The 23337-nt window shown below is 36.8% G+C and overlaps 1 protein-coding gene across 12 annotated transcripts in view; it reads right to left on the bottom strand.

The window, feature by feature from the left end:
• The window catches only part of SUSD1 (sushi domain containing 1), a 46893-nt gene that overhangs the window by 5494 nt on the left and 18062 nt on the right, over positions 1-23337 (bottom strand). For 4 of the 12 annotated variants that reach the window (XR_010069145.1, XM_063320873.1, XM_063320874.1 and 1 more), the window contains 7 exons: positions 20831-20925; positions 19016-19205; positions 17910-18004; positions 16616-16802; positions 7093-7186; positions 6029-6284; positions 1319-1358 (listed from right to left, as the gene is read on the bottom strand). Coding sequence is in view for 7 of the 12 variants with exons in the window: in XM_063320873.1 (XP_063176943.1) it covers positions 1319-1358; positions 6029-6284; positions 7093-7186; positions 16616-16802; positions 17910-18004; positions 19016-19205; positions 20831-20925 (957 nt within the window). In the remaining 5 variants the exon portion in view is untranslated. Of the gene's footprint in view, positions 1-1318; positions 1359-2664; positions 2808-6028; positions 6285-7092; positions 7187-16615; positions 16803-17909; positions 18005-19015; positions 19206-20830; positions 20926-23337 lie in introns of those variants that run through there. The other 8 variants (XR_010069146.1, XR_010069147.1, XR_010069149.1 and 5 more) reach the window with 8 other exon arrangements.

Raw genomic sequence — 23337 nt, 5'->3', positions numbered from 1 at the left:
AAAAATTAATAACAGAAAGTCAAAGGACTGTCCTGTCCTACTCCCATCTTCCAACGCCCATTCTTTTAATCACAAAACCAAAATCCACCTATACCTAAGACAGTCTCTGACAATGCCCTACAAGCTGATAAATGACAAATTCAGAAGAGGGCGGATTTATGTCTTTCTAGAGTTATTTTACAGCTCTTGCCTATGCTGCTCTAGCAATAGAGCCCTTAAACCTAGCAAATCCTTGATCTTAGCCAAATCTCCACAACCACAAATTGATTAGATATTCTAAATGTGATGGTAAATTAGATTTTCTAAACGTGATGGTAAATGAACTAGGTCACAAGAGGAGGCAACTAAATGCAACCTAGAAATACACAGACAGTTGTCACCAGAAGATCAGTAACAGCAGTAGTCAGATGCGGGGTTTGTGAACAGCAGAGGAGATGCACCTCAAGCACTCCATGCACTACATGATTTATTATAATTCCAAAGTACTGTCTCACTTTGCAGTGTCACTGGATTTCCTGACTCAAATTTGTCAGTCTTTCAACTCAAAAGCAACATTTAGAGTTTACAGGGGACTCCAGTTGTGCCACCTTCTTTGTCAGGGGAGGTGAATGTTTGCTTTTTGCTGAAACATGATGAAATGAGTGAAGAAAGTACTTTCTACCACAGTGGAAGGGAGGGCAACTTGATCTCTACTGGACTCCAAACTACTGTGAGGTAAACTCATTCACTAGAAACATTTTATAGCCAAAAAGTAAAACAAGGATAAAGCCATGCCGAGAAATTCACTGGCTTCTAAAGTTATGTCATTATACTTTTCAGAAACTGTGCTCACAACTACAAAAATTAGCAATATTTTTCATTTTTGCATGGTGTCTTTTATTTTCTTAAGTTCACAACAGGTCTTAATTCTCCAAGGATCACCTGAACATAAAACATTCTAGCTTCTGAAAGCTAGAAAATGTCTTTTTAAAAAAGATATATTTAAGCCAATATAGAACTACTTTAAAATAGGCTTCTAAAATTTCACATCTTCTGTGCTTCAAATTCTTTGTGCATAAAAATTGCTCTGAAGATTTGGATGTGATGCATAGAAAGGGTAATATTGTAACATAGGAATTAGAGAATCCATTTTAGAATGGATTAGTGAATCCATTAGAGTGGAATACTAAAATGCAGGGCAAATTTTCTGGATCTAACAAAATCCTCAAAGTCAACTGACCATTAATGGCAAATGAAGAAACAGACACTGAAATTATTAGCTTATGCTGCCAAAGCCATGACAACTTCTATTTTCTCTTTCAAGGAAAAATTGACTTACTTTTAATTTGTGCCCAAACAGCACAGGACTGTGTTCTCACCTGAAAATGAAAACATAAAAATCACTGTTTCTCATGAGAGAAATTTATTATCACTAACACTCTGCAAGAGCAGCCATCCACAACAACTGTATTTTATCACTATTGGGAATGGAGTTTGTTATCCCCCTGGTAGCAGACTCTAGCTTGTCTGAAAAGATTATAAACCATAAAGACAAGATTAGAGATAGAGCTTTGATGAAAGGCTGGCTCTAGTCTTCTAGATCATCACTCTTCCTTTCTTTCTACAACCTAGGCATGCAAGTAACATGAAAGGATCTTTGAAGCTGCTTGGATAAGAATTCATTTGTGAAATGCTACGATAAGGCTGTATACCCTGTATTAACTCTATCCCCATGTAGAATATATATGTCAAAATAGGTACTAAATGGAATGTTTTTCAAATACTAGATGTAGGGGGTTTTTCAGTTATGACAATTTGCTTGGCAATTTTTAACAATTTTTATAGAATACTTACAGTAGTTAATGGTCACAGGAGTTGAATAAATCTTTATCAGGGGTCTGCTTTGGCAATTGGTTAGCAAGTTTGGGTTTGGTTGGGTTTTTTTGTTTGTTTTTGTTTTGGTTTTGTTTGGTTTTTTTTTGTTTTGGTTTGGTTTTTTTGTTTTTTTTTTTTTTTCAATAAGCTTTGGTCCCTGTAGAGCTTTCTTCCCCCAGCACTTCAGACTCGCACATACACAAGATGTTCTATTCTAAGTTTGATTGTCTATTGTATAATTGCTGTGAAGTCTATTTTTGCAGTGCTTCTACACATACTTTCCCGCTAAATGACTTTCACAGACTTTCATAGAATACATACATGTATGTTTTTCATGCTTTGGCAAAATGCGTATTATGTTGCTCTGCATAACAGTAGGTTTCTAGGAAATTGAAGGCTGCATTTTGAAGTACTTGCACAAAAGGACGAAGGCACATTTGCATGCTTAATCTTACTTTTGTGTGTCTGCATGCTGAACTGTGGAATCTCTTACACTCGTTTTTTATAGGGAATTTTCTGGTTATTTAAAAAGACAAAACACTAACAAAGAAAATCCTCTTAGGAGAGGGAAAATAAAGAACAAGGGGTGGATTTAAAAACTCAAGCAAATGCCTGATTATGGGGGCACTGGTATGAGTGCCATCATCTTGAAATAGCCAGCTCCATGGTATACTGTAGTTTGCAGGAAATCAGTCAACTCCTGTCTATCAGAGACGTTACAGAGCTCCCAATAATCTCAGCAGCAAAGTTCACTGATCTGTAGTTTATACTAAATCAAATTATAAATCCCATCCTCTGATGAATTAGCACCTTTCCAGAAAGCTATCAGTGAAATTACTCCTCCAAATACTTGAGTATCCATAGATCTCAAAGTCCATACTTCAACCTGGTTATTCACAGCCAGCTAAACAGGAGATAGAAACCCCTTCCACAGCTGCACACTTAAAGGAGTTCTGGAGAAAAGAGAAAACATTTTGCCATGCATGTACGCCTTCAAAAAATAAAAACAGTAATAATAAAAAACAATAAAAATTATTTCTTATTAGGCTAATTAAAGACTTTTGTCACAGTAGGGGTCATTTTGATTCCAATTTTCCAAAAGCTCGTAGCTTTTTTCCTGAAAAGATGGTGTGTCATCTTCACCTTTCAGAGGCCCACTCTCACTTCTGTCACACACATCAACAGTTTGATCCAAAAAAGCCAATGCCGACACTGAACAAAAGCTATGCTAAAGAAATTAAGTTTAAACTCCAAACACCTTTTTTAGTTCTTGCCCTTCACTATGACCCTTGGCTCCCTGCACAGCACGGAATCCATAAAGTAATCACTGGAGATTAAAATAGATACCAGATGGGTTTCAGTTATTTAATTAGCAGTATCCCTCATGGAGAAGGACAATTCTAAAGGTGGACAAGTTGTTCCTGTTATGTAAGATTTTTATGATAATGACAGTAAATTTTCATTTGTTCCCAAATCCTCTCTTGGTCTCCATCATCTCTATATTCAAATTGCCAAATTCATTAGTATTAAAAATGGTAATTTCCATTATCTCTGACTTCCTCACTGCTTTCCATGTACATGCCTCCAATGATCGCCTCAAGATCACCTGACCAGCCTTTTAACACACCTGAATGTCCTGCACAAATGAAATATGCACTTCAAATCCTCCATCTTGAAAAATAAACAGAAAGTAAAAACTGCACAGCAGACACCTTTCTCAGGACCTCCAAATCTGAGAAAGGGATAAAGGAATATGGACTCAATAAAATGGAACAGCTAACTTTTCTTAACTGTGTCCACGTAACTTAATCTGAACTGATTTTCCCACCCTTCCCACAGGTATGTTGAGGAATAATGGCACTGAAAAGTCAGAACCAAGCAATGATTTTGCAGCATGTATGATACAAATTGTACCATTCTCAGTATGAAGGGGCATGGAGCCAGAAGAGACACTGGAGGATGCCAGAACATTAAAGTATAATAATGAGAACATTAGTTAACAGTCTATGACATATATTTCTAATGTGTCTGTATTCAAATGGAAATATGTTCACAAGTAAAATACAGTACAGAAATGCTGATTTAATGTGCATTAATAATTGAGGGCAAATAAAAGGACAGATTTTTTAAAAAGCAGACTTTTAAATACTAACTCTTGAATCCAAATTCAGTTACTTAAGTAATAAGATTTTCATAAATTCTCAAAACCCAACAACCCATAATTTATAATTCTGAATGTCTTTAACCTGTTAATATCAACAATTGCACAAAATACAATAGCATGGGAATTGAAGATAAACCACTACTTTTGAGTCACAGATCTATGTTCCATTTCAAAGAAGCAGAGCTGGGAACCAAAGCTGTTTGGTATTTGCAACCCTAACAATGATTTATAAACTTTGTATGTAACTTTGTGTACTTCAACAAGTAACAAAAGCCATGCAGGAAAGTGTATATTAAGGAGCTGATCCATTCTAAATGGAAGGAAGTGAAGAGTGACTTCTACAAGTAACAGTAATAATATTCCATTAAATACTTCTGGCAATGCTAGAGACGAAACAACAGGAAATAATCTATATGAAAGAATAATGTAACTTAGAATCAGTTTAACGAACAACTGGCAGAGATGCATAAGCACTGTTCTGTGCAAGAAAAGACTCAATACAAGCAAGAACAGGAAGTGTTCCCAAGTATCAGAAAATATTGAAGGGAAAGAGCTAGGGAAATCAATGTATAAAATCCAAGGATATATAAACTGAATTCAAGGATTTATTTAGGAATGCTTGAAGAGGCTAAACTTGTATACATTTGACTCACTAACAGTCCTGTTCCACAGAGTAAATTTTTCTAAAAAATACAGTTTGTTGTCCAAATTCCAGGGTATTTTGGGCTAACTTAACATTATTTATGAACTGAATCCCTTCAAATGTCATTTCCCTACTTATTCCCTCACACAATTAATTAAAAATCTATGACAAACAACAGACTCATATCAGGATCAGAAACCACCTTATCTGTGCTATAAAATCTTCTCAGACTATTGTTAAAGTAGGTACCACACAAAACACAGGCTGCACACAGATGCCAGTAATGGCTATTACGTGTACTTGTTTTACTTCACTCACTTTGGACTCAGGCAGAGTTACATTTCCTAATAGAAGCTGTTTCCACTTACTGAGATTTGGGTGTGGGCTTCCAAAATTGTAGAGAATTATTTATAAGTGACTCACAGATCAGTTTTTGCATGCCTCCTTGCTTCGTGCTGTAGACACAAAGCCACAAAACTCCATTTTAATTTTTTTGGGTGGCAGGGTGAGGCACTGTTTAGGTGGTTTTTTTCTTCAGTAGGGGTTGCTTTATTCTGTTTTTATTTACATTTGACATTCAGGAATTGTCTGCACATGAAAAGTCTATCCCCTGGCCCATATGAGAAAAGCCTCCTACTACTAAGACTTATGAAAACATTACAAGCTCTTGACCCCTCAGATAGATAATGACTGGAAAACAAGTGGCGTAAGGACATCATGAGAAGTAAGACACTGGAGCATGAAACAGCTGAGATGCACCTTTCAGAAAGTCTTTGTATCTAATTAAAATACATATTTACTTTTCTAATTAAAATAAGTATTTACTTTAAAATGAAAAAAAAAAAAAAATGATAGTAATGCCCTTTTTTCCACAAGGCTTTCCCAAAGGAGCTTGAGTTGAGATTCATTGCTACGTGGAAGGTAACACACATGATAAAATATGTTCTTCCTTGTCATTTGGAGAACTGGAATATTTTGTTATGAAATATTCAATTAAAAACTACAATGGGTGATTTTTTATTGCTAAGGAGTAATTTTCAGATTCTCATACTAATCTCTTTCACTAAATTCTAGCCCAGTAAAGACAACCTCAATTACTGAGGGCAGCGATGGTCATTCGTTTTTAGTTTTTTTTTTCCATTGTTTGCCTTGTGGAATCCAGAGTTGCTCCAACATTATAATGACATAAATATCTGTAAGGAATTACAAGAGTTATTTAGAGAGCTTCAGACTTAATCTAATTCTGTCAACTAACAGATCCTTGCAACATCATAAAAAATTTAATACAAAGCTAACATCTTCCTCTTGTTTACCCAGCAACATTTCATTCAAAATGTGTCAAGAAAAGGTTTTAAAACATCCATTACCTTATTCCACTCACTTATTATTCTCAAAAAAACACAATATTCTTCTCCCAGCTTTAAAGGGGCATTATAAAACTTCCCGTAGTAATGTCTGTCTCCAAGAGCAATTGACATGTTATCAGCAACATCCTTCGCCCGAAATTCAGCTGCCACGTATCCTTTAGCCTCAGTGGTATTACTAAAGAAAGTTGCAGCAGCAAAGGAGTCACAAATAAAAGTGCTTTGCAAACCCAGAGGAAGCACAATCACTTGATAAAGACTGGAGTGAAACAAAAAAAGTAAATGTTAGCCCTCACTTCAGTGTACGAAGCATCAGACATTCATTAATTCACATTGTCTTTTCTATTTGTAGCCTTTTAAGTGGTTTTTATTACCAATGTCCAAGACAAACACTTCTTATATTAAAGTATCTTTCTCTGTGTTCCATTGCATTTTGAACCAAAAGCACTGTATGCACAGCTTAGAGCTGGTTCTCCTCATCACATGCCCATTAACTTCACCTGTTTCTTCATGTTCAGAAGAGCATCAAACTAAGTTATTGCAGGCTATCTCTTACTCTTCTCATCTAACGCGTAAGTTCATTTACGAAACAATACATCATTGGCCTCTAAAAATTTACCAGAAACAAGACTTTCTCTGTAACTAATATGAAATATTCAGAATAGGCGTAAATACAGACAATGTTCACCATTTCGTCTGGCTCCTAGAAAAAAAAAAACAAGTACTGGCTGCATGAGTTTGTTGGAAAATAAAAAAATCACATGGGTAGAGCTGTGCTTGGATCCATCAATAAAAATCTACTGTGACTTCACCGTGGATGAAGGAAAAAAGACCAAAACCAACAGTGAAATCTCAGAATTATCAAAAACAGAATTTTGTTCCAGAAAGCAGGGAAGAGTCTGAGGCCAAATATTACTCTGCTAAGGGAGGAGAAACTGGGAGTTACAGCTCAAGTTTTCTCCCATCGCTAACAAAAATAATCTAACCCCCACAAAACATTCCAATATGTAAGTTACATAAATCTGCAGAATGTTTTTTGAAAGGGTGAAGAGTGCACAGAGACAAACCTGATCGGTCCATTTCGATCTTCTGCTTTCCGGAGTCGGAGCAAGGGTGCAGAACCTTTTACTGCAACAAATTCTACATCTGGGAAAGGGGGATCTAAAAAGTAAACAGATACCAGTGCTTCAGAGAGGTTTTACAAATATTTCAGGCGTGAGGGTTCCTAGCTATTTTTTCCCCTCTGTTAACTGAGTCTCAAACCACTGACGCTAAAGTCTGCAGACAACACAGAGTCTGGTCAAGAAAAACACAGAACAAATAGAAGCATGATGGCATGGCAGCCCCAGCTCAAACCCCCAAATTGAAACATATCTGCTAGCTTGGAAAACAAACAAACAAACAAAACAGAGATGCCCAAAAATGATGGTAGACTACAGAGAAATGAGACAGGAAAGATTTGTTGGAATAAACAGTATTATTTATTAGACTAACTGAAATGGTCAAGGAGAACAAAAAAAAAAAAATACCCACAAAAACCCCCCAAACTCCAGGCACTCAGCTCACCAGGAGAAATAAAATGAATAAAGGAGAATCTATTAGCGCCAAAAACGCTTTCAAGAAAGCAACTTCCTTAGTTACTGCTCACACTCAGCTAGCAATATCCAGCCCCTTAAATTGGATTTCAATATGGGTACAGAGCTCTAATTTGCTTTAGTGGAAATTTGCATCAAGGCCAACCCTGAACAAACACTTCTGCCTCTGATTTCAATGGCAATGATGACATCTGCACACACACAGAGACTGGTGCTATGATAATGAAAAATACCACTGTATGCCTGGAAGCAAAAATGAAAAGAGCTTCAGTGTGCACAACCGAGGCAGCAGAGTGTGAAGCACAGACTCTGTCCATCCCAGAAGTCAGAAATAACTAGCGCAGATATTCACAGGTATTGCTAGGCTGTTTGAAAACTGGTATATCAAGCTGCTGAGATGGCATCTGACTAAGAGTAACAAATGCAGTATTTGTATACAGAAAACCAAGGCCTCAGAGCACTGTCAGAAAGAATAATCAATGTCATGGTGACAAACAAAATAAAGCCAATGCAGATTGCCAAAGTTAAGTCATGTCAGGCAAGATCTTGCTGAAAAGCATGGATTTTTCAAACAGCTGGAATACAGATAGCTGCACATGTATGTTGAAACATAGAAATTCCTTAGTTCAGCAGGAGAAAATGAGGCTTGTTAGAAAAAACTGTAAAGTGCGTAAAAAACTGGTAAACTGAGAGCTAGCAAAATACAGGATGTTGGAAGTGGAACTGCTGGGCTGCAGGAAGGTTATTAGAGGAGTTCCTCCAAGACTAAAAAAAAGTAAGTACTAAGTCTGGCATTTTGTAAACAATCATGGTGCAAAATCTGCATACAGATGAATTTTGCTCCTCAAACCATGTTAGACATTGTAAACCTGAGCAGTATGGAGACATCATGCAAGAAGAACTGAATCACCTTTACAGCTGTTATTTTGCAAAAACAGGATAAAAATTTACCAGTATAAAGTACAAGATAACCTCTTGCTACTAGCAAGAATTTTTCTGCTACTTGTTCTAAATTCTTTTGAGTAGTAGGAAGAGTATATTAGTACATCTCAAAATGGTAACAAAAAAAAAAAAAAGGACAAGGCTGCTCTAAAAAGCATAAGAAACAGATTTCTGTAACACCAGAATAGTACCACCAGAGGTACAAAAAGCCCAGGTGTGATTATTTCACAGTGTCTGCAGCTGCAAACATTAGTCCAACAGAGCTAAGTGAAACCAGTGCAGAGGATGACTACAAGAAAGATCCAAATAAAGGAGAAATTGTCTTATGTAAGGGAAACAAATCTTGTCTTTGTAGACAGTGAAAAAGGAATTTGAAAGCCTACATGATCTCTGCTTTAAACAGATGAAACACAGGAAAGGAACAATTTAAGCACTGTACGCCCAAAATAAAGACAACAGGCCATACAAGCACCCCTGGCAATAAAAATCCTACCTTGCCCTTTGCAAAGATCATCCTCAAGAGAACCTCCTGAGAGCCTACTTAGCCAAATGAATCATGATGGTAGTTCCCCTCTACCAGGTTGTCTTCAAAAATCAGGGTCTGGGTGAACTACTAGCGAAAAAAATAGCTACAAATGTTTAAGATTGAAAAGAGAATAAGATTTATATATAGCAAAGCCTTAATGTTCTACAGTGGTTTCCCTCTAACAGACAGGGCAGAAAACCCTTTCACATAGTCTTCTGAGTTAACGAAGTGTACTGCATGTCTGGCTGCAAGAACAGGAAATGGTATTTACTTCAGACGGTCTTTTCAATACTTCTGCAACTGCAGATATTATAAAATGTATAGATAGTATTTCTATCTGAACAAAATAAATGAACAAGTAATATTTGACAGCCAACCTTTATGTCTTTTGCACCTTGCAAACCAAAGCAAACAGAACTTAAGACCTGTAAACCCTCCCTTAACTTCAACGGTTCTTCAGCGCAGACATTGCTAGTGAAGAGAGTGACAAGAACATGTATGTGTCAGGGTAGATTTATCTGGTACATTTCTCCTATCTTCCTTTCTTAGGCATCCAATGCTACCAGGAGACATCGTTATTAATTTGTCTTGAGAAGTTTCCCATTTCCAAGAAAAACTTGTGATTTTCTTCTTTAATGCTACCCAGAATGTACACTGCATGCAACGTTTTTGCATCTTTTTTTTTCAGATAAGCAGTGCAAGGGGAACAGGGGACAAAAAGACTGCTAAGTTCCTAAGAATTACTTTTTTTAATTTTCTGTAATTCGACAGGAAAAATGCAAAACATGAAAATAAATAGCCATCCAGCAGTGACAGCCCTAGTAAGTGGTCAAAAGAGAGCAGTTATCTGAAAAAACACACAGTGCTTTTAAAGCTTGGAGTCTTTTGCCATTTTTAGTTGCTGGTAAAAAACCCAAGTTACTACAAACATCAAGCACGCTGAAGACAACCTCCCTGTTTTAAGAAAAGTGAACAACTTGCAACAATGTGAAGTAGTATTAATGTTAATTATAATGCTATAATATATTTAATGTAATGGTAATAATTAATATTAATAATAGTAATAAATAACAGGAATGGATTTCATTTTTGCTTCAGTGACCAGGAAGGAAACTCTGAAGCAGTTATTCCATATGCAGTATTTGGCCACTACAAACTTTTAGTAAAAGAAGCATCTCTCCAGAAATTTAATATTTAAAAGAAAAAAAAAGAAAAAAAAAGTCTTCTGTGAGGTCAACATAAGTTCCAGATTTAAAAATCCACGTGGAAAATATACTAACTTAACACCATCTAGAACAGGTGGAGGGAAAAGGGTAATGCTACAAAGAGATGAGGACTTGCACTAGGCAGGCTGCGAGAAGAAAGCAAAGTCTTCCAATCTGTTCAGGCGCTGTTAGCACTTTGCCTTTGTTAAACATTTTTGAGTTTTTTTTTAAACACTTCACCAGCAGAACAGACTAACATATCTGTAGCAGCACCAGGAAAACACAGAAGAATGCAGCAAGAAATGCAAGTATATCCAGAGATAGTCCCACTCTAACCGCTTCCTTGCCACAGCAGTGCTGTGTTACTAACACTTGGACATTTCAGACACAGTCTCATTTTCCACGATAAGAATCCATCCGCTGAGTCTCCCTCTGAACACAGAGGCAGGCTACAGGAATGAAGTGCACACCAGGAGGTGCCTACCATTGCAACAGCACAGGGAAACAGCACACACCTGAACGCTGGAGCAAAAGCCTGCTTGGTGTTATACTGTAATCACGCTCTTCAGAAAAAGCTAGCATGTTGGAAGCAGTTCACTGTTACTTATCATGAAAGGATTTCTCAATGGAACAGCTGCATTTCTTTCTATAATCCTGGAAATGAGCTGTTTACTTCTTGTTTTAAAGCCCTGTTTTTTGCCAATACTGTTTACTGCTGCAGAATGTGGACTTCAGAGGTAAACTGCTGCAATACAAGGAATATGAGCACTTTTATGACATTCTCCAGTAGTGGTAACAGCAAAGTTTAATGCCTTTCCTGTCACCTGACCTTTTGTACAGCTCTGAAGCTGTAACTCTGGACAGCACTGTACTACTTGCCTTTGTATATATAACCCAGGCAAGAAAGGTTTAAGTTTCATGTACACAGACACGTTAAAAATAAATGCACGAATCCATTTCTATCCCACCCTATATATGGATATGCAGAAAACCTGTTAAACTGAATTATTTGTACCTTATTAAAAAACCTTTGCTTGGTGCCAGCATAGCCCTCTTTATGGCTTCCCTTCATCATTTTCGGCTAATGATGATAAAGCTTTAAAAATAGTAATGGAATTGAACCACAAACTCCAAAACCAGATAGCAACTCTTCCCAAGTTCAGGGAAGTCAAATCAAAGATTCCTCTTAGAGCAAAGTTCTAACTGAAACAACCCTTCACTGAAATAACAACATTTGCATGATCTTAGTTTCCTGCAAACAGGGATTTTTCTTAAGGCTTTGAGGGCTTTATGTCCAAAAAGTTTTTTACTGAATTTTAAAACAAGGAAGTCAAGAATACTGCTGTAAAATTAAAAAAAAAAAAGGTAGAAATATTGATAGAATAGACAAGGGTTTTTACCATTTGTATTACTGTCTGAAGTGTAATTAAGTTTACTGTACATATTACAGTATAATTGTTTTAACAAAGTGAAGTGATTTTTAACTTGGAGAAAGACATTTCTTAAAGAAGGAATGATGGGATGGAAGGAAGGAGGTTGAATAAATCAAGACCACTTCTACAGAAAATGATAATTTAAATCTTCTTTAAAGATCGTATCTTAAAAATGGATATACTAGCAGCGTGAATGTGTGATCTGTTCATGTGTAAATTCATAGCTGAAAAGACCTTACGATCTATCTTCTTCCCCATTGTAGCCTATTCTTATATTGGTTTTTTTTTCCGTTTTGCATTTCATTTATTTTACTTAATGCTAATTACATGAACTAGGTGAGAACAACATAAAGACTGAGACAGATACATCACTATAAATTTTTAAAGGAGTACCTGAAGAACTGAAGTACTAAAGAACACCCACTGAAAAAGCAAAGAATTTTGTTCAGCATGTAAAGCACTGACTATAAAGCATAGACTTTACCACCTATATCAAGTGCTCTGTAAACATAATGATAGAGGTGATCAGAACATTCATGGTTTCACAAGTACTTATGAAAAAATTATTGCTATGAAGGAGGTCATAATGACAAAGACGTAGAGTTCATATGAACTTAAACATCATGCATTTGAATAGCCTCTGCATAAAAATACAAAGTGCATGCATCAATATATGTATGAAAGTGTTTAAAGGACTGGCAGCTAATTTCCTCCCTACGTTAAAAAAAGCAAACAAAAAATCAGGTTTCAATCGCTCCCCTTTCCCCATTACATAATTCAGAAACTCCTTTCTTTGCAATACTCGTGGTCTGAAGCTGCACACTGAAATGGACTGTCTCTCTGGAGACACATGATGTGCTGTCAGAGTAAGATCTGTCAAATCACCACATCTCCAACAGTCTTTCACTTCCTCATTGGAAAGTAGATTTGGGTTTTCCCTCCTTTGCCAGACCTTAAAGAAGTCCCTTTATGAAAGAACAAGTGTAAATCTTTTCCATTATACAATAGAGCAGAACAATAATGTATCTTTTATGTGTGTGTGTGCGTACATCCATGGGTGGGCAAACAAATTAGACATCACAACCTGATCTGTAATGTAATTTGTTTTTCAAATACCGTGATGAAAGTGCAGGGCTCTGGAAGAATATACTTAGCATGTGATGGAATTCATTCTTCTAATTCAAATCACTTTCTAGACTCCCTGCTTGTGAGTCAACTTTCTGACTTACGTGTTCATACAAAGACAGAGAGGATACAGACACAAGAGTCTGTGGCCTGCATGTATATCCTGGACTAAAACAAAAAGAATAGCAGCTGAGAAACATAGGAACTCTTACAACTGTCTGAACTACACAGGCTCAAGGTCAAACCCACCAGAAAGTGCACGTACAAACGTGTAAGAAATGGCAGCAAGTGTGAACAGTAACCATAGAATAAACTCAAAACACACCTGGGTTCTAAGCAAAAAGTTGAGAGGAGGAAGAGTAATGTGAAATCATCATTGAATCTAATATTAATTATTTTTACAAGTAGGAAATGTAATTCAGCAATTCAGGCATGAAAGAGATATTTCTAGTGTCCAGAAAATTTTCTGTCTTACAGACAGAAACTAAACTGCTCTAAAGTAAAAAAACCTAGCCAGACACCATAAATAAGCAGGCATTCATGACTTCACAAAGACCACAATTTTGTCACATCCAACATAACACATAACACATCTATCCCAAAGCAAACCTTGCAAACAGACTCAAATATCAATAGTATTTTAATGTGACTCAACTGAAGAAGTTACTCTTACTTAGGATATTAAAAACAAAAGCCAAAGAGCATTAGCTCTTTCTCTATTATCCTGGTCTTCAAACACTAGGAAGCAGTTACAAAATTCAGTCTTCTTAAACTCTTACGTGAAACCAGATAACAAAACAATGCCTTGCCTGAGCATGCCTTAATAAATGATCTTCAAAAAGGCTAATGAACAGAGCCACCTGTAAATAGTGTAATCCCAACAGAAATAATGAATGAGAAAGTATACCCACAAGATACTCCTTTCCTTCCCTGGAAACAGACATGAACTCCCTTCTTGCTTAAAAGACAGTCTTGCTACCATCTTTTTACAACTACAATATAATCACTAATCATTTTTCATAATTGACTCGATTTCCTATCTCAAGTATACAGGTGCTGAGAGCTTGTCTAAAATAAGCTAAGATGACATGAAAGACTGTGCAAAATGCCTGCTACTGGAAGTGTGAAAGGAGCAGAATTTCAATGATCCATGAAGCATTTACTTGGCTGTATTTACCATCCACAAGATGATGGGCAAAACCAACCTTGTGCTCAGCAAAGAACTATTTTTAAAGGATGCTACTTGCCAGGGAGAAATGCAGGCTTTTAAGTCCCCAGTTCTTGCTTTTTTTCTTTAGAAATACTATGGATATAACAAATCCTCATTTAGGGGATACATAGATATAAATATAGATATTCAGGATATAGAAGTAGCTTTCTTAACGCGCATTTACAAATCTTGCTTTTTGAAAGAAGACCCAAACTTATCGCTAGCATTATACATGCTTATTGTATTCTGCAACAGTTGTTTTTTTTATTTATTTACACAGATTACTATCCTTGTCAGGAAATTAAGCTTGTTAGGCAGTGTTCAGCCAACCGTTTGGGACATGTCTCTTCAGAGTAGGTGAAACTCCACAGTTAAGATTTCCCGAACTCTCAAAATGTGGGAGGTGTATGGAAGCGAAGGAGATACAACATCTAGATTCACCCCCAGCTGGGGAAACAGACCGACTGACTGTGCATTTGTTAAAGGATGCTGTATGGAACCTTAGACAACAAATGAGGCCACCTCCAGTACATTAACAGTAAAACACTTTCATAAGTCAGCTTCCTTAGAGCCTCTGGGCTTAAGGCATATCTTGCATGTAAGCAGTACCATTTAGCCAGAAAGCCCCCAGAGCCAAAAACCAGTTTTCAGACTTAAACTGGCAGAAAAATTGAGATCATTCCACCCATCCTGGAAACACAACCTTCTGGTTCAACAACGTACATGATTACAAAATAACGGACAAATGAAGAAGCAAATTATACACCTACTCTAAAATTATAAATAGTTTTTATATAAATTAAATTGCTTGTACAGATAATGTGATTCCCGAAACATAAGGCACAGAACTCAAAGGGACACTGCCAGAAAAATTATTTTAACTGTATCCTTTTCATTTTAGATAAACTGAAACAGCAACAAATTTAAAGTCTTATTTAAATTATCATTACTTGGTGAGCTTTCCAGCATGATCACTGTTGGCTTTTTAATTTTCACTCAATTTCAACTGCAAAAAGATCTACTTTTATTCTCTGGCTTCTATTAAAAAGGCACAACATGGAGTGTTTGCACGGCAAGTTTTGCATGAAGATTGCTAATAACAGAGCAACACCTACCTATTATTGCTTATTGAAAAAAGTAGCTACCAGATATAAAATGGCTTGTGTAGCAGGATCTTTCAAAACAGAAATGACCTAACTTTTACACAAAGACCTTTTCTGGGGCTATGTATATGCATTTGTTAAGCACTACCTCAGCAGAGAGGGAAACATGCCAGCTGCTAAGGCACAAATACCATTTCACAAGCACCTGCTGCAAAGTGTTCTCTGTAGCTCTAATGAGCAACTGACTTGATGCAATCCTGCAGAGTTTAGGAAATACCACAGGACAACAGTGTAAAGGGCTACACCTTTACTCTGAGTATGTATTGAAAAATTACCTCACTCAACCAAATTCTGAGACAGCTTACTAGTTTTTACAAAACTACATGTACTTAGGAACTCCTGGATGCTACTTCTGAGTGACAGCTAGGAAGCTTCTGAAAATGTATTATCAAATCATTACTGTAATTGCATTTAAATTAAAAAAAACCCTGGTCATTGTATATCCTAAGCAGTAGCTTTAGGAAACGAGAGATGTTTTGCCTTTCATGAAGCTTAAAAACCTTAGATTTACTATTACAAATACTGTAATACTATCAATTTCAAAACCACCACAAATCTCATTCTTCATGAGCAGTCAGAAGAGAACCGGTTCCATCTAGTGGCTGAACAGAATTTTACACACTCAGAGAGCTTGTTTCTTTGGAATTCCAATTTGTGGCCCCAATGGGAAGAACAACACCAGCACCAAACACTGCACTTAACAGTGTAACAGTAATAACCTAATTCAGAAAGTCTGACAGTATTGGGATGGTGCAAAACTGTTCAGAACTGTTTGTTCTAAACAAAAACGAGCTAAAAAGTGACGTCTGTTTTTTATCACAGCACCTTAGCGCCACACAAGTATCTTGCTAAATAGTGAAGCTGAGACTCTTCCCTACAGAATCACTCAAATGCCTTTTAGGTTTTGTACTTTAACAATTGCAGATGAAAGTATCTGTCTGAGGTAGTTGCAGGACTCTCTGTACTTTGGATCCTTGCAAACTTTCGTGATATCTGTCGTCTTGAATACTCACATGAAGTGCAGTTTTGCTATTATCTACATTTAACAGTGGTGAGAACTTGTACTAAAAAAAGTGACTTAGTCTCTAATACGGCAGGGAATTTAATGCAGCTCCCCTATCTACTCATCTCGTGTCTAACCCACCGAAGTATCTTTTCCCTGCTGCGCCAAAATGACACTTCAAAACATTGTACCCGCATTTCTCTCCCCCTTCTATTGCTGGACTGTCAGTCCTATGAGATCTGTGAAATCAAACAATGAACAATTCTAAGTATGGAAAGAGCACTTTGCTAACCCACTACATGACACAGATCAACAATGCTGTTTCACTTGAGCTTCCTGCACCCAACAGATGCTTTTGTAAATTTATAAAATAAATGGCAGGACCTACCTGTGATTTGTGTTGTCATGGAAACGAGCAGTGAAAAATTCAAAGCTACCATGGAAATATTAACTGAGTAATTGGTGCCTGGCTGCAAATCAAAACAAACTTCTGGAGCCTGCTTGTGTGTGGTGAGGTTGAAAGTCATTTCATGAAAGAACTCCTTCTGATACCAGCGCTGGCCCTGCACATGAAACTGTAACAAAACAATCAAGGCATAGAAATTGCAATGTTTTCATATATCTGCACTCAGTCATGTCATGTACGAGAAAAAGCAGAAAAATACATCACTGCATACAGAGTACCAAAAACGTTGGTGCTGACAGTTACTCAAATTCAAATGCTTCCAAAATTCGACAACTGCAGTCCTCTAGATCAGCTCTGGCATTGTCCTAGTTCTTTCACCTCTCCTCCTCCTAGTCTATCCTATTTTTTTATTAGTACTGTAATTTCCCCCAATTCTTGATTTCCTGCAAACATACAGGCTTCCAGTAATAGTGCACTTTCATTGTATTATTTTCTCATAGTGCAAAGTGATTAGTTCTAAAAGTAAGCTCACATGAACACCTCTCTGGTTTGACCCTGAGGATCAAGTCAAAATCAAGTAATTTTGACCTATGTTAAAATGCCAAGTATCCTCCAGGACCTGCCTACGGACAGCTATGTTTCCAGGCGTATTTACAGAACCTTGGTTTTTTTATTGTTTCAGTTGGATTTTGTATGTGTTTGTTTTGTTGTTGATGTGCCAAATGATCATGAAGTTATTAACTTAAGACCTCTCCTGATCATTTCTCTATTAATGAAAACTAAAATGCTCACTGTATTTTAATGATGTGCTAATTTTCCTTTAAAGACATACCACGCCTTTACATAACCTCTGAGCACCTCTTAGCACACAGAGATCTGAGACAACAGCAGGTGGTCAAGAGTCTGGCAGAGACAGAAATGCCCTGCTGGGATGAGGGAAGACTGAAGGCATGTCACAAGACACAGTGGACTGACTCCGTGGAATTGGAACAGAGCTGTCTGAGGCCTGACAAAGTTGAACGTACAGATAGGGAAGGCAAAATAGAGTAGAACAGGGTGGAAAATAAGCTAGAAGCAGGAAACTACAAAAGAGCATGGTGGTTTCTTTCTTTTTTGAAGGTTGCTATGGAAGCTTACTCTCTGTGTTTTCATGAGAGACATTATTAGGATAAGGAACACTGCCAGCAGCAAGTGTTTGAAAAGTTACAGGGGCTTTTTTCACATAGGTGATAGATGTAAATGGTTTTCTAGATTCAAAATACAGATTGTCACTTACTGAGTATCTGTCTTCCACATCAGTTCCCCTGACACTTCTCCGCCATTTCAAGCAGGTCTCATTAAAAATTAATACATTATTGAAAGCTTCCTTTACTGTAGAGACAATAAAAAAAGGGAATAACTTATTACAAAAACTTCAGTTTCTTCATCTTAATTGAATGAGTAGCTGAAAATAAAAAATAAAAAGGTTTTTATTTTAATTCTATTCTGAGAAGGAGGCAGAATCTTATTTCTTTTTGAATGAACAAATACAGTAAATAAATGAACATATTCCAGGAAAAATGTCTTTCAGATAAACCCAAGCAGGCTATTCAGCAAATCAAGATAGGATTTATTTGTCCAGACCTACGGAGGTTATAATAACAGAAAGACCCAGGGCTTTAGACCTTCTGATGGAAATAAAGTTATCATAGAACAATTTGTCACAGTTGATGCCCTTTAGGAAAAAGCACAAGAGAAAAGGCATTTTTGTGGATTGCAAAGGCAATTATTTCTTAAGGTCTGTCTCATCAGAATTAGTATGTCAGAAGGCAAGCTTAAAGTTTCCACAACCAAAATACTACAGAAACCTGCTGTTAGAAAATGCCTTCTCTACAATTACTGAAAAACTGCCAGAACACTGCTCATCACTGCTAAACATAGGAACATTATCTATAATATTCACATTACTTAGATTAGTACCATACAGCTCAGCAGCTGGGAATTCTCCCACAGGCAGAGAATCAGTTTTCAAGGCAAGGAATGGAAACCAGTAAGCACTGTACCATGGACTGAAATTTCAGCGTGTAGCCAGGAATGCCACTGCACCAATCCTGCCTCACACAGAAGACAAACATCCTGAAGATGCAAGTTTGCCAAATCTTTCTGAAGGGGACTTACTGCCACTGCTCTGTTTACTCATACACTCAATGGCCACAGTGAGCAGAAAGAAAGATGTCTTCCAGAAAAAGAGGATGGTGACGGTGGCTACATGTGTGTAGTCAGCATCAAGAATGATATAGTCTAGGAGACAGCCTGTTATACTGCCTGCTAGACTCAAAACAGTGAATTCTGCAGGATAGTTAAGTTCTTTTATAAGCACAGAGAATACAAAGCACAACCTACCCTTTGTCTGAACTGCCACTGTAACTGAGACGGTGATGTTTGTGGAAGAGATGGTAGTAATATTCACCACGTAGTTACTGCCAGAGCTGAGATCTAAACACACCTTTGGATTATCTTCGCTTGTAGTGATATTAAATATCGCATCTTCCGAGAATGTCTTCTCATCCCATCTTTGGCCCACTATGTGAAACTATTAAAGGATTAACAAAAATGATGGTGTAATTGGTTGTGGCTCTCCAAAATTCAGAATACAAGTTCAATTAAGCCTTGAGAACCTAGTATTGCATCTGTTTTAGAATATGAGCTCAATCAAAAAAATAGGCTTGTGACTCACTGTTTTGGTGCAACAAGATGGCTTAATAAATTAGATATTTAATTTCTGACTGTTAAAATTATGAATAATTTTTCATGTATTTCTACAATAAATAGAAGGAATCTATAATGTGAACCCTACAAACATCTCCAACACAAATAGTAAGGTGTAAGTAAATGTTCCTTCTTGTTTACAGCACACAGATGGAAACTACCTCTGCTGGCTACTTTCTTATTTCTAGTTTTTCCCCTTGCCCTACGGAATCAGTACTAAGACTGAATGCCAAACAACAGTAAAAGACAAGCTGCCCTAAGATCGTCCCAGTGGAGTGAAAAAAAAAAACCTGTTGTTTGAATGAGATGAAGGGACAGACTAAACTTATCTAGTTGAGCTCAAGGTAGCCCACACTGTGTTCTGGACTTTACTGCATGTAGTCTATGTCCACATCATCCTCAGTTTTGACTATTCTGAAGTGTCTTGCAGACAGCTGAATTCACACAAAAGCACATGCACAGAGCACACTACACCGGAGATCCACAGCTCACTAGTTACCACTGGGTACATGAAAAACTGGTACTGGTTTTGAACTGTTAAGAGTAATGGTGAACTTGATTTTTCCATCTCAGCAGTGCTCAATAAAAGCACCCAAAGTAAAAATAAGTTGGTTTATAAGACAGGAGGAGAAAGACAGATTGTTTTCCAAACTTATTACCCAATCTTGAAACCTATTTTTCACATTAACCTACCCACCCTGGAGACCCTAAATAATCCCCTTTTTCTTTTTCCCCTATGTGTACATGCTCAAAAAAACAACCTTTCTTGGGATGCTATCATTCTCAAAGCATGGCAATTCATATCATACTGTTCTGGCTTTCGATAATGCTGACTGAACTATTTGTTTCTGAGAATTTATATCTTATCTTTTATTCTAGATTATAAATAGATAGCAAGAAAAAAAAATGGAAAAAAAAAGTAGTTACCAATGTTGTTTACAATTTTCTTTAAAAAACAATCCTAAAATGTTCAAATATAAGATGGTTGAATCTCTTGAGCAAGGCAGGGTATTTCAATATACCTTGTATTTCTAAAACAAGTTACATCCAGTATGTGCAAATGATACACTGTTTACTTGAAATGTTTGCATCACAGACTGGACAAGAGCTCAAGTTTTGCAATGTTTTCTATGTCAATGTGACCTTGAGCTCTACAACAGCATTTAACTAAAACATAAACTTGAGCTGAAACGCTTCTTATAGTTTCAAGCAGGTGTGTCGGTGATTTACTGGAATGGGACCCCAATGGCTTTTTAGTTTTTCACCTAACTTCAGGACAGGGATTTGTTTCTTTCCTAACCCAGACACCTTTGGGTTTCTAGGCAGTTCACTGGGAGCAGTGAGACAAATTACCATGCAAATAAAACTCACAAAACAAATCTCCACTGCTGACTCACCACAATTAACCAGGACAAAGCTACTCCCAATCTCAAATACTGCCCCACTTACTGTGTACGTTTCCTGCACTCCCAGTCTTCCAGTTTTCCTTTGCCACTTCAAACACGTTTCATTGAATATGGACAAATTACCGAATAATTCCTCCTCTGTGAGCAAAAACATGAATACAGAATGAAACAGTTATTACTTCTCATGCAAATCTTAATATATTTGGAGCAATTGTTTATTTTTTTTCTGTTTTGTTTTGGTTTTTTTTCAAACAAGAAAAATAAAACAAGGTAGGCAGAAGTTAGGTAGCTAAGCTTTCCCTTAACTGTGTCAGCTCCTAGAATTAAAATACAAAGCTAACTGAAGAAGCATGTCCTGAGCTAATGACTGTGAAGACCTTAAACACACAGCCAGCATTAGATAAACTACCATGACTAATGAAAACAAAATACTTTGCTAGGCTTGCATTTTAGTGTAGAACAATTTTAATTCTAATGACTTTATAGCTCTTGAAGAGGACATTAAAACCACATTACAGTTTCCTGACAGCAAAGGAACAACCTTATTAACTCCATCAGACTTCTCATATGTTTCTATATGTAAAAGCATACATATACAATAGCATTGTTTGTTACACAAGACTCTTCAGTATATACTGTACTAAAGACTAGAATCTTTCATACCAGGTGACCAATCCCAGCAAAAGCGCGAATAAGAAAAGACATTTTGCTGTGCTTCGGAGATTCCTCTTAGTCGTAACACATTAAACTGGTACTATGCATAGGCATTCCTGGTCAAAGTCTTTCATTAAAGTGTACTTATGACAGTATTACACCACCAAAAGTGAAGAACGATAAATAACATCCCAATTCCACTACTTCTGCCACCTGTCCTATATTCTCCTTGAACTTGGGTGCCAGCATCTAGATCTCGTGACACACAATGGTCTGTCTTCTAAAGAATGAGACACTCACAAATCAACTTGAAGACTTTGTAGACCATTGTACCTCGTGGATTAGAAGTGTCATTAAATTGCAACTGAAAAAGTCAAGCAGATTTTAAAAAGCTCTCTGTAAGAAAAAGACGCTACCAATAAGCCAACAAACTTAGAAAGAAAGGCTCTCCTGAATACAAAAACCTGCATTAAATCATTTTAAGAAGCCTTTTGTGTTAGACTGGAAAAGACCATTTTTGGAGCTGAATTAATGTTTTGGTTCATTATTTGTTTGGGTTGCTTTTTAAAAGGTGTTGATATTTTTCCTTGTTTTATAATCAATAAAATTAAATAACACAGCCACAGTAAAACACTTTTCAGAACAAACACTAGATTAAAAGAATGAAGCCCACAAAACTAAGCCTGTAGGGAATACAGCTGTAGCAACCAGGGATATATCCCTCAACATACCTGTGTTAATTTACACACTTTTAAGAGTTGGCTTATGCCTCAGAGAAAAAGCACAGCAAGGAAGATCAACTCATCCGTTCTTTTTTTAGGCAGTTGTCTCACTGCTGTCATCAGACACAGAGCAGTTGCCTTCACATGACAAGATAATCAAGTATTCTCCCAGAGCTAAGAACAAAACTCCTTCTGGTCACAACTCAGATTGACAGTGAACGTATTTGCTCCTTTTCTTTCCTTCACCAGCCTTCAAATCGTCATTCCTTTGTCCCAATACCAGATTTTCTTATTACATTCACTACATGACAAAGGTCATACAAATGCAAGCTCATATAGCTTTTAAGCTGAAAAGCCCTTACTAACTGGTGAAACTATGAAGGCGTTTTATAGGACAGTCTTGGTACATACTTCAGAAATATTCACAAAGTAGTTGGTGTTAACAGTCTGGTGTAAAAGCAAGCATTAGTTCCCGGCACTCTTACTCCATATGTAAACTTCATTACCATTTCACAGGGACACCATTGTAGCACATGGACATGAAGCTGTCACTGAAATAAATGAGTACATCAACCATCTCTAAAATTGTAGGCAGTTATTTAGAACTAAAGTGTAACTGTCTATGTATTTTGCAGCACTTTTCTTTTTCCTTTCCTTTTTTTTTTTTGATTAAAACTGTCATAAAACTGTCTTTGAATGATATCTCCCTCCACATGTCCAACAAACAGATGCCTCACTCTCTCTCCCTCAACTAATTTTAATTCCCCCACTCCAAACTGCTATTAAATATGGGAATTCTGTTGAAAACCCTCTACATAGCAGAAGAAGAAAGAGATTAATCTGCGGGTCCTCTAAAAAACAAATTTCCTTACAAATGACTGTGTGATTAACTGTATTTAATTGCTGCTTATTATTATTATCTGTTTCACAGTGATGTCTAGAAACTTCACAGTATTAAGGCTTCTGTACCAACACAGAGCAAGAGAGTATGTTCAGCTGTTGTGTTCTTTAAATCAGATACATTTATATTAAAAGAGCGGATGGCAAAAAAGACTCATTAGACCACAGCCAGAGGGAAAAATGTTTGCATATTCATGACATCTGAATTAAAATGCGTAACGAGGAAAAAAAAAGGTAATCTCTCAGACTGCTCAGCAGATAATCAGGCACTTGA

This window comes from Chroicocephalus ridibundus, chromosome Z, assembly GCF_963924245.1.
Source record: "Chroicocephalus ridibundus chromosome Z, bChrRid1.1, whole genome shotgun sequence".
NCBI classification, from domain to species: Eukaryota; Metazoa; Chordata; class Aves; order Charadriiformes; family Laridae; genus Chroicocephalus; species Chroicocephalus ridibundus.
The sequence above is the reverse complement of the archived record's forward strand: the minus strand, read 5'-3'. Positions and strand labels throughout refer to the sequence as shown.